Below are 10,848 nucleotides of genomic sequence, written 5' to 3' on the forward strand. Positions count from 1 at the left end.
CTGCGTCGGCCCACATCCTCCTACAGAGCGTCTGCTCCCTCTTTGTCTGGCTGCATGTAGCTCTCTCAGCAAAACACGGCATCTTAATGATGTCACGACCCTCCCTTCCARGACACACACCCTCCGTCATTCGCATGGTAATCGTATGTGCATGCAGGCTGTGTTTGTGACCCTTTCTTTTCAAGATCAGGCTGCTGCTAACCTCAAGGCTTGAAGAGGTGAACAGAAACAATGCAAACATCCTGCAAACGTACATTTCATTTCATACAGTTCAAGAGAACGGCTGAGGTATTCGCACCTTCTGAACATCTGCAAAAATTTGCAACTTAAGCGAAGTAATAAAACGGGTTATAAAACACTCCTCGTCACATTGATGAGAAACCACAAACAAGATATTTTGTTACAATATTACTCTGTAAAGGAGAAATTAACATCAACATTCAAAATATAAGAAGGATTTGACCCTGTCAGTCGTTGTGTTTTTGTCTGATTGCCTGTCAGTACATCTCAGTCCAAAATATAAATGATCATTTTACTCATTTAAAAATTCAGAAAGTTTTTTTAAAAAAATGTGTAATTATTTGTTCAAATATTTATCCGTTAATCCTTAACGTGCTGATTACACGTTTCAAAACAGCCCCAGTCATGACCCTCAAATGAAAAACTGCTAATATTTTCAGAAGAGTGCAAACTCAGACCACTATCCTGAAAGCAGGAGGAAAGAAATGTAGGCTCTGCCTTTAAAAAAATAGATAATTATAGATGCTCTATCTCAGAAGCTCCATTCGCAGAGAACAGATTACAATCTCATGAAAAAGATCAATACCGGTTACAACARGATTACCTCTCCTGAGATGGATCTTATTCTCAGAGAGAATAAGTTAAGGCGGAAAATACTCAGCTCCCTTAAAGGACGCACTCTGATTTTATAAAAAGATAATTAACACCTTTAACTGGCTTAATGTTATTATCAAAACTTACAGTTTGGTAGGAGACCAACCAAAAACACTGCAGTAAAACTCATTTTCTTACTCATAAGGCACTTTGTTTTATCTGTAAAGTTCAGAGTTTTTGTTTTCTAATCTAAAAAAAGATGATGTTATGTTCTGGCTGCATTAAAATGAGGACAGAATCAAAAATAAACTGCTCTGAACTGTTGCAGCCATGACTCTGCAGTGCAGCRAAGGGGGAAAACTCTTACACACCCCAAACACCGGAGTGATTTAGAGACGAGGTCATTATGGGTCTTAACCGAATTGATTCAGCGACATCTGCTCAATTCCTCTGGGGGAGAAGGAAAAAGATCAGACTGATGCTGCTGACTTCAATGAGTGGAGCTGGAGGTCCAAGCTGTCTGCTGACCCAACAAATAGGCCATAAACTGGGTCTCTGCATGTTCAGCCATCTCTGGAGGGGCCAAATGGACAGAGCTGCCATCAGATAATAGAGTTTATGCCAGAGACAGAGAGCCATTATTCTGAGCTATTTGCAGATGCATAATAACCCAGGAGGAAGGAGGACACACAGTATCTACTTATTGGAACAGGAGCAGCAGCAAAGAAAAAAATCTCCAGTAAAATCCTTCTGCATGGTTACAAAGCCTTTTAGTAGTTTYCTACTTTCTAGCTTACTTTGAAATTATATTAAAATGATTTATTTACTTTGCAAGGTTGTAGAAAAACACCAATTTTTGAGAAAAAGTAATATAAAATGCTGTAATAATTTTTTTTAACAAACAGGTCCTTTATGCAAATGTTACCCTAAGTTTTACCCAAAGGATAAAGTTTTTTTTTCTTACACTGTGTAGCAAAATAAAAAGCATGGAAAATGCAAGCTTTAAAGACATGACATGTCTAAAAACAAAGAGTCTGGGACTTCAAATAGCTCTAATTTTACACATAATTYTGATCAGATTTGTTTGTTTTGTATGTATTTACGTAGCAGGAGCAGGCGTTAGTTCYCAGAGTTGTCAGAATCAGCCTAAAGAATCCATAATTAATTCAAAGAAGTAAAAGAACTGAGAGAAAATGGTCATAAAGTTTGTGTTTTGAAGTAAAACTAAGAAATGCATTTTTTATGTAGGTGAGTTTTTATAGCCTTTGGTGAGAAAGGAAATGAAAAATAATGGCAGCTGAGCAAACACTTCTGAGTGGAGACAGATTAACAGGGAGGTTGGTTTCACCTCTCTGTATGATATTAACTGCTATCATATTTACTGCTCTCCCTTTCAGCAAATCGCTGCCATTTGTCTGGAAGTAGGAGGCTTAATGTCCTTTAATATCCGCCCGGCGCCACGACTTTCTCACTGCTCACTCAGCCTCCCGGGTTCCCGGATTCATCTTACAAGCAAAATGTTTCAGTTTTTTGTTAGTTTTTTGTCTGTGACAAGACAAATTTGAATAACACCATTGGTTAAGCCACAGTGTAAAGCAGCAGTTATGTTTAAAAAGGGATGAAAACAGCATATGATTATAATAACTCACGTCATCCATTCAACAACAAACTTCTCTGTAAAAGTATTTCAGAGTCAGACAGAAGATCATTTATCCGASAGCTAAAGCTTAACCCAAAGGGAATTTTCAACAGAACAAGAATAACAGGAACATTGAAAACAAGCAAAATGGTTTTTTAAAAAAACAAAACAATTTTAGCTGTCCTGCAGGGACAAAATCTAAACACCCTCAAAGAACCAGGAAAGCACATTACTYTACACATGTACACGGAGCTGAAGTTTTTAAAATGTCCCAGTTGCTCAGTAGTGGTGCAGAGTTTAAAAAGGAACAAATGGTGGTTTTAGTGACAAGAGAGGAGTTACGGCTGAGAGCTGCATTGCTGCTGGGAAATGTTTCATAACTGTATGTGCTTCAGCGGCTGCTGCAGAGCTGCATTAGACAAAGTGAATTATGGCCTGCAATGTTACTCAGAGAAAAGGAGGACGAGGAGGAGGAGGAGGAGGAGGAGGAGGATCATAGAACTGAGAAAGGAGCAGGTGGTTTCATCTTCCTTTCTGGGGTTTTTGGCAGAAATTTCTGAGATTGTTTGTCGGTATCATTGTGTAAACACAAGTGGTTGGAAACCGTCTTCTGCTTCATATGCCGGGATTTGGTCTGCAGTCAGCATCACAAACATCCCCAGACTTTGAGCTCAAATAAACCTAAAATCCTGAGTTACAAATGTAACAAATTTGAATAATTTCTGAAAATTATTTTGCATGTGGAAACTATTAACTTAAACAATAATTTATAAGAAAATACTTCTGAATCAAGTAAATTGCTTTAAAAWAAGAAAGCATCAGGAAAATTCAAATAAAAAYAGCTACACAAAGGGCTAATCAGCCATGCACTATGCCAAACTACAGAAAACYSRGCCAATSAGAGAAGCACATACACCATACCCAGAATGGTCTAGTCAAAGTCTATTATGTCCATTTGAAAATYTGTATTTAGATGTGAAAACACTCTTATTTTTTTGGTGTTGAAAGCTGGTGGAGAGGAAAGTAGTTCAGCAAAATATTGGTTCAGATGGGCTAAAGTACCAAACACTTTATATTTTATTTGTCAAACATTTTGTCCAAATAAGCATGTATGCGTATACAACCAAAAAGTGTTTATTCACCAAAATGTCCAATGAAATAGATAAGTGCAYGAGGTTGTAGCTGGACAAAATGTAGAAACATTTTTGCAGAACTCTGTATAAATTTAATAACATCAAATTTAATGAAGAATGTTTTATCTTTTTGTTATGAGTAATAAGATAAATGTMATCTGTGTGAAAAGTGGTAAAACTCATTAAGTCTGCATTATTTAATTGTCATCATGTATAGCGCCTTACAACTGACAGGAAATGCCATTATTCATTATGTACAAACTGTGTTAAGGTCAAGAATCCCATCTCCACAGCAGCAGCAGTCCAACAATCAAATTATATCCCAGATGAAAACCAGACACATTTTAACAAAAACTTTTAAATTATTTATCACCATTTCTTTTACTGAACTGTTTAGGAAATTCCATCCATCCATCCATCCATCCATCCATTTTCTTGCACCCTTGTCCCTCAGTGGGGTCGGGAGGGGTGCTGGTGCCCATCTCCAGCTTGTTTAGGAAATTGTTCATCTGAAATAATGAACAAAAGTCCTACAGTACAACCGTTACCTGCTTCTGGCTTTGCTGTCATGTAAATAACCCGAATAGAAACTATTCTTAATGTGTTCAACTCTCCTCTTTTTATAACCCTTAGTAATTAAGCCACATTTTATCTCTGCATGAGTGTGCGACCACAGCTGYGACACCTGATCTGTCGAGCTTCTGCGTCTGCGGGGGGAGTTCCTTAAGCTGTCAGTCGGGCGCGTTTGGTTCTGCGGCTCAATGCTTATCAGATTGTGTTCCCATCCCCACAGCTCCTGCAGGTCAAATGACTGGGAAGTGTGTACCTCACGGCTGCTAAGTGGTCTATCGATCAGTCAGCTGAGCCTGTGAACTGATGGACTGAGCTGCAGATGGCAGCAGCGCTTGGCAGGATGGTAATGGCCCCACAACACAATGCATTCCTTCACAGATGAAAACCGTGACCTGGTTGAGAGAAACAGCCTGATTAGGGATGAGATTTCATGCTAATTGCAGTTCAAGGCCTCACACACAGTTTTAAATACAGAAAACTTGAAAACGCACTTCAATCCTTTCACTTTCATGTTTTGTCATTGTACAACCATTAATTCCACATATTTTYATGGACTTTATATGACACGTCAACACAAACTGTTGCATAGTTGTTCAATGGAAGAAAATGATGCACTCTACAAATGTCGTCTTTATAGAAGATAAAAAGATTAAGGTAAAAAGTTATTGTTGGATGAAAGCCAGAAAAAGTCTGACTCGACAGGCAAAACATTGAGTGATAAAAACTAAAACTGCACATCAAGCACATGGTGAAACATAGAAGGGTCTGCATCATGCTGTGGGAATGCTTTCATTCAGCTGGGATGATGGTTAGAAATGACAGCAGATCATAAAAGAAAACCAAGCTTGGAAAAAAAATGATTTCAAGGTCGAGTAWTGACTGAACAAAAACATAAAAACCTTTTTCAGGGTAGAATTTGTAAAAATATTTTTCTTCACAACTGCACAAATATCTGCTACTTTGTGCTGGTCTATCGCATAAATCCAAATTTGGAAGTTTGAGGTTTTAACGAGACAAAATCCAGAAGTAAAAATACTGTTTTTTAGTTCATAATTCTGGAAAACTCATCCTGGTACCAATATGCTGAATATTATCCATGGTATCAAACGAAACATTAGGTAAAAGTAGATGTTCTGGAGTTTTTAATTTGCTAAGCACAACAATTTTAGCACAGAAGTACTATAATTACTTGGAAAGATAAGTTTCTTTTTAAAATAAGTGAGGCAACGAGTACTGAGCTAGAGACGACTGCGACTCAGGTGAGAGTGATTACTGAGGCTGTCGACGAAAAACAGGAAGTTAGATGAACCAAAACTGAGCATTTCAAAATAAAACAGGAAGTCAAACTAAAACCGTCGTCAGAAAATATAGGAACAATCAAAATTTTCTTCTTTAATAACTTTAAATAATTACTTTACAAATACCTGAAGCATTCGGAAATTAAATAATAACAAAACAATGGGCTAAAAACGAATAAAGTCTACCACAAGGGTAAAAATCTGCTTATGCAGGCGTGTTTTATTGGCCAAATGCAGCAATGACGACAAACGCATTTCATGTTTAAATTATTTTATTTCACCAGTCAGCCCCCGCATACACACACATTCTCTCTCWCACACACACACACACCACACACACTCAATCAGATAAATTTAAAAATATTTACAAGACAAAATTTAACTTACAAAACAGTGTATGCCACATAAAGATAAATATATTAATATAGATTCTCCCCCGAAAAAAGTATACAAGTGGTAATTGGCACATCCAGGAGACAGGCTTTATCACCAGCGTTGCATAATGTTTCCTATTTGTAAAATATACGACTAAATCAGGCACATTCTGCAATACTCTCAGAATTAGACTGCTACAACATTTAAAAAAAACAATTCAAACCAGGGATCCAGCCCTTTTAGTCGTACAAGATTTGTTTCTTTCTCTATAAAGTGATCATMGCATTCTGAAGATTAGCTACAGTAACTTTATAAAACCAGCATTCAATTCACCTTCAAAATGATCAAAGTAGAGGTAAACTTTAGTGCAATCAGCAAAGGAGGCATGATTAWTTWAAAAAAACAGGGTGAAAAAAGAGAACTGCGTTGATATTAATGAGTAAAGTTGACACCTAGTCTTCTTAAAAGCAGACATGATTCACACATTTACAAAAAAAAAAAAATAGCATGATAAAAACATCTCAACTTGAATCCCTTTGGTTGCAGTTTTGTCAGTACAGTTCTTCGTCTATCCAAGCAGGTTCAGGATGGAAGAGTGTTTATAAAAAGCCCTCTTCCTGCCCAGAAAGTTTTCCAGTTGTYCCAGAGAGTTTGATCATCATTTCTTTGTGGAGTTTCTCTTCTCATCGCCAGGAAGGAAGTAGGGGTTCTCATGCCCTTCGACCAGGTATGAGTAACGGGACGTGTTTTTACCTTTGAAGGTCTTCATCTCCTCTGGATTCAGATCGTACGATCCTGACTGAAATGTCAGGGGAAGCACAGAGGGTTATTATTTTTAAGTAACAGCAACTTAACGTGTGTAGATCCAAACAAGCCTAACACACAAACACTCATAACCCTACTTATTTATTGCTATTCACGGAACTAGATTAGCTTCAATCGATCCTCGAGAACAAAAACACCAAAATAAAAAAATTGTCAAAGTTCCTGCATCACCCTGAAACACCACCATGATTATGCATGCATGCTGTCTAAATTATCAGCAGGGGCCATCAAGGGAAGTTGGAATCTGAAAGCAAAGCCATACCTTACCTTTTTCCATCTCTTCTGCTTCAGCTGTGATCCCTAAAGCAACATACTGTAAGTCAGGCAAAGCAGGGAGCAGGGGTGGGTGCTAATGCTAGGATCACTGTGTTCACATACTGGATGACTAGATTAAGCGCACTGCTGTGAATAGGCTTAAAAACATAGTGTGTGTTGTTGTTAATGCTTCAGAGTGATAAAAGGCAGGTCAAAAACCTCTAGAGTTTATCTAAAATCCACAGAAAGTTCTATTGTGATACAACTAAGCAAGTTACTCAGGTGTTTTCAAAGTGCAAATAATCACGTTTGTGTTTTTGGTGAAGGTTAGTGGGTGACTGCAGTGATGATTGAGCAGCTGGTCTTATTTAAAAAGCAGRAAGGTATAAACCAAAGATGGGATCAACTTACAAAGCCATTGCTCTCTAGCTTTTTGTCCACCAGCGTGTTGGTGCTGCCCCCTTCTGTCATCTCTATGGAACCAGCTGGTTCCCAGTGCGTGGTGGCGCGCGGGATCGGGGTGATGCCAATAGACCATGACTTGTTTAACTCATCAGAGTATGGACTGATGTTGTGGTCAGGCTTGGGCATTGAGCATCTCTTCCTGATAAACACAGAGAAAGTAGGGAATATGAAATGTTTGGCTGGTGCTATTTTTATTCTGTTAATTCAATGTAAGTTCAGATAATGATTCTTTGTTGAGAATTGGACATTATGCTGATACTTTTAAAGCAGTCAGTAGATTTTCTGAAGGTCTTTTAAACCTTTTTGTGTGTCTAGCACTTTCTCCCTTCCTTGCTGGATAAAAATGTTTGCCATCATAGGTGGTGCTCAGTAGTGTACATGCAACTATTAAAATGCCAGTTTTTTGTGAAAAACTAAATAACAAYAAATCATTTTAAAACTTASGCATATACATGACAGTTATCCTGTTCAATTCATCTCACAAACAACCAGAAGATGGATACCAGGCTATGTCATGTCTGTTCTTACCAGCAGCAGTAACCCAKCAAAGCCAGAAAGAGGATGAGGAGAACTCCTCCTAACACGCAGGAGATGACCACCACTGCAAGCAGGGACGCTGCAAACACAGGTGAAGTCTTTAATKAACTTTGCACAACAGGCTAAAACTTAAGCTTCATACTGAAAGAAGTCACTTACAGTCGTTGCAGTTAAAGCCAGCATACCCAAATGGACATCTGAAAGAAAACAGGCATATTTACGGCAATGCTTTCAACAATATGCCCACCGGGGGGCGCTAGTACTTTAACCTCAATACAAAGCCCCTTGTGTGAAAAGTGCATACTCACGTCACACACTTATCCCGTACTGCTTGCTGCCCACTTGGACAAGCTGCAAAAAAAGAAACACAACAACTCAGTTGCACTGTGCCTACAACTGGAGAGCAGAACAAGCTACAGTTTCAGGTTTGCCACACTCGACTGCACTCCGGAGGCAACATAAGGGCTTCTACAAGCATACACACAACAGTACATTATGTATTTTCTGTTAGCAGAATTCATTTGAATCTTATTCAGTTACGGATTTTCCTACAGCCGATCTCATTGGTCACATCCCTGCACGCTCAGAGGCAAAGCGGTGATTCCTCTTCATGTTTCCAGGGTAACATCCCAGTTAAAAAGAAATAGATTAGAGAGATAAATGAAGATTGGGTCAAGGGTCTGCATGGAGAAAAGGCTACAGCTCTTGACCTTGCCTGTGAGATTTACTCCCTGTTGTTTCTTTCCCTCATTCCCACACAGAAGTAATTTAAWGAGGGTAAGAAGGTTTTGTTGTTGTTCTCTAGACAAGAACATTCAACTTTGTCCACTTTTACAATATTTACAGGACATTTTAATAATGCATACAGCATCTGTTAAAACAATCACATGTTGTAGCATTACAGCTACAAACATAAATGTATTTTATTTGGATTTTATGCAGGATATCACAAAGTAGTGCACAATTTAAAGTCAATACTGAAAAATAACTTGCTAGAGGCTAAAATATAATCATGGAGTAAATAAATGGGTACAGGTGTAATTGTAATGTTTATTTCTAAGAAGATTCACAGGTTAGAATGGCCCAGTCAAAGTCCAGACACAAACCTAATTGAGAAACTGTGAAAAACCATGAAATTTGATGTTTGGAGATGCTCTTTATTCTAACTATCAAATGGTGTGTTCAATCTAATCTGATAAAATCCAAATAAAATAYATGAATGTTTGTTTCTGTAATGTGTAAATGTGATAAAGTTTGTGAGAACTTAATATATAATATATAAACAATGTAAGGGCCATAAAAACACATATGACACATTAGAGGCTAAATGTACCTTTGCAGCTGGTGCTGGAGTAGATCATGGGGATGTAACCGTCTTTACAGGAGCAAGAAGCTTGGCCGTTTACATTTGTGCACTTTGTACTAGAGACATCACAAGGTAGCGGCTCCACCTCGCACAGATTGGTTCCTGAAACCGAGGAAATACAAAGAAACTCATGAGAAAATAATTTCAAGAGGAGATGTAAAGCATGGAGCCAGTTCTTGCCTGTGTATACAGCATTGCTCAGAAGTCCTTCAGGGTTTTTTACAGCCTCTTCAATGAGCTTATCAACAGAGACTTGAGTGGCAGGGCTGTCTTCAAAAATATTATTTACGCTYGCTATCACACTACCAGGTCTGGAGAAATAGGGAAAACAATCACCAACAGAGTTGAGACACTACATGCTACACAAAGTCTTTGCTCAACAGAAAGAATACTCACTCGAGTTGAACAACCTCTGATCGTCTATATCCAGGCTGATCTTTCAGGACGTCTTTGAGCTACAGCAAAGAAAATACAATTTGATGAGCAAGAATGAAGCGTCTATAAGATCCACTTCACTGCTTTGAGATCTCACAACTCACYGCTGCTGAGATGTTTGCTGCTGTCTCCTGAAAGATCCTGGAGGACCTGTCTCTCATTTGAGCTTCAAATGTTAACRACTGGAAGTGAAGCCTGCCTGGGAATACTTGTGCTGCCAAAAAAAAGGAGTGTCATTTCTGCCACAGACTAAACTTGTTTGTAATTTGTATAAATATCAAAGGACAAACAGCATCATTTATAAGGTTTATAATTCAGCGGTCTTACCAGGAACACAACGTCCATTGAGTAGGTAGTTGCCAGAGAGACACTGGCAAGTGCCRTTGAGGCAGACGCTTTCAACAGGACACGGGACAGAGGGACACACTGAAGACAGAAATTAGAAAACAGTATATTTTAAACATTTCTTTTGCTTTCASTTCAAAAAAAGATAAAACATTTGCCATTGTGGTGCCATTCATCAATGGAGCTAGCTCTAGTAGCCGTGTTTAGAAAAAGAGGAATACATTTTTTGTTCTGATTTAGATAATTAAATTAATGTTTGATGGAAACTCCATGACCCATGTGTTCCTCAAAGGTTAAGAAAACCTTGATATTTTTTAGGGTAACAAAAAAAAACCCACAAATGAAATCTTGAAGAAGTTTGTCCAGCTTTTATTATTTAAGGCGATTGGCGTCAGTGAAATCTTTTCTTTCCAGGCAGCATTTTGAAACACTGATCCACGCTTTTATTTTGACTCGATTGGATTATTGTAATGCACTTTATCTGGGAGTCAGTCAGTCGCTGCTCTCACGTCTGTAGTTGGTTCAAAATGCCGCTGCACGACTTTTAACAGGAACTTGAAAGAGGGAACATGTGACCCCTGTCCTGCCTCACTTCACTGGCTGCCTGTATATTTTAGGATTCATTTAAAAATTCTTATGTTTGTTTTTAAATCACTATATAATCTTACTTCTCTGAGCTTCTTCACCCCTACGTACCTTATCGGTCTCTCAGGTCAGCAGATCAGCTGCTCTTGGAGGTACCAAGATCCAGAAGGAAGCTCAGAGGGG

The 10,848-nt window shown here is 38.4% G+C and overlaps 1 protein-coding gene across 2 annotated transcripts in view; it reads right to left on the reverse strand.

Moving 5' to 3' along the window:
• Positions 1 to 5,770: 5,770 nt before the first annotated feature.
• LOC103469384 (protein HEG) overlaps positions 5,771 to 10,848 on the reverse strand; it is a 15,787-nt gene continuing 10,709 nt past the window's right edge. Inside the window, exons 5-15 of one of the 2 annotated variants that reach the window (XM_008417031.1) lie at positions 10,063 to 10,161; positions 9,840 to 9,949; positions 9,697 to 9,755; positions 9,481 to 9,611; positions 9,268 to 9,402; positions 8,243 to 8,285; positions 8,094 to 8,131; positions 7,926 to 8,013; positions 7,344 to 7,536; positions 6,945 to 6,977; positions 5,771 to 6,651 (exon numbers count right to left, since the gene is read on the reverse strand). In XM_008417031.1, the coding sequence (XP_008415253.1) occupies positions 6,511 to 6,651; positions 6,945 to 6,977; positions 7,344 to 7,536; positions 7,926 to 8,013; positions 8,094 to 8,131; positions 8,243 to 8,285; positions 9,268 to 9,402; positions 9,481 to 9,611; positions 9,697 to 9,755; positions 9,840 to 9,949; positions 10,063 to 10,161 (1,070 nt within the window). In that variant the 3' untranslated portion in view covers positions 5,771 to 6,510. The remainder of the gene's footprint in view (positions 6,652 to 6,944; positions 6,978 to 7,343; positions 7,537 to 7,925; positions 8,014 to 8,093; positions 8,132 to 8,242; positions 8,286 to 9,267; positions 9,403 to 9,480; positions 9,612 to 9,696; positions 9,756 to 9,839; positions 9,950 to 10,062; positions 10,162 to 10,848) is intronic. The other variant, XM_008417032.1, reaches the window with a different exon arrangement.

Source organism: Poecilia reticulata, linkage group LG8 (assembly GCF_000633615.1).
Source record: "Poecilia reticulata strain Guanapo linkage group LG8, Guppy_female_1.0+MT, whole genome shotgun sequence".
Taxonomy (NCBI): domain Eukaryota; kingdom Metazoa; phylum Chordata; class Actinopteri; order Cyprinodontiformes; family Poeciliidae; genus Poecilia; species Poecilia reticulata.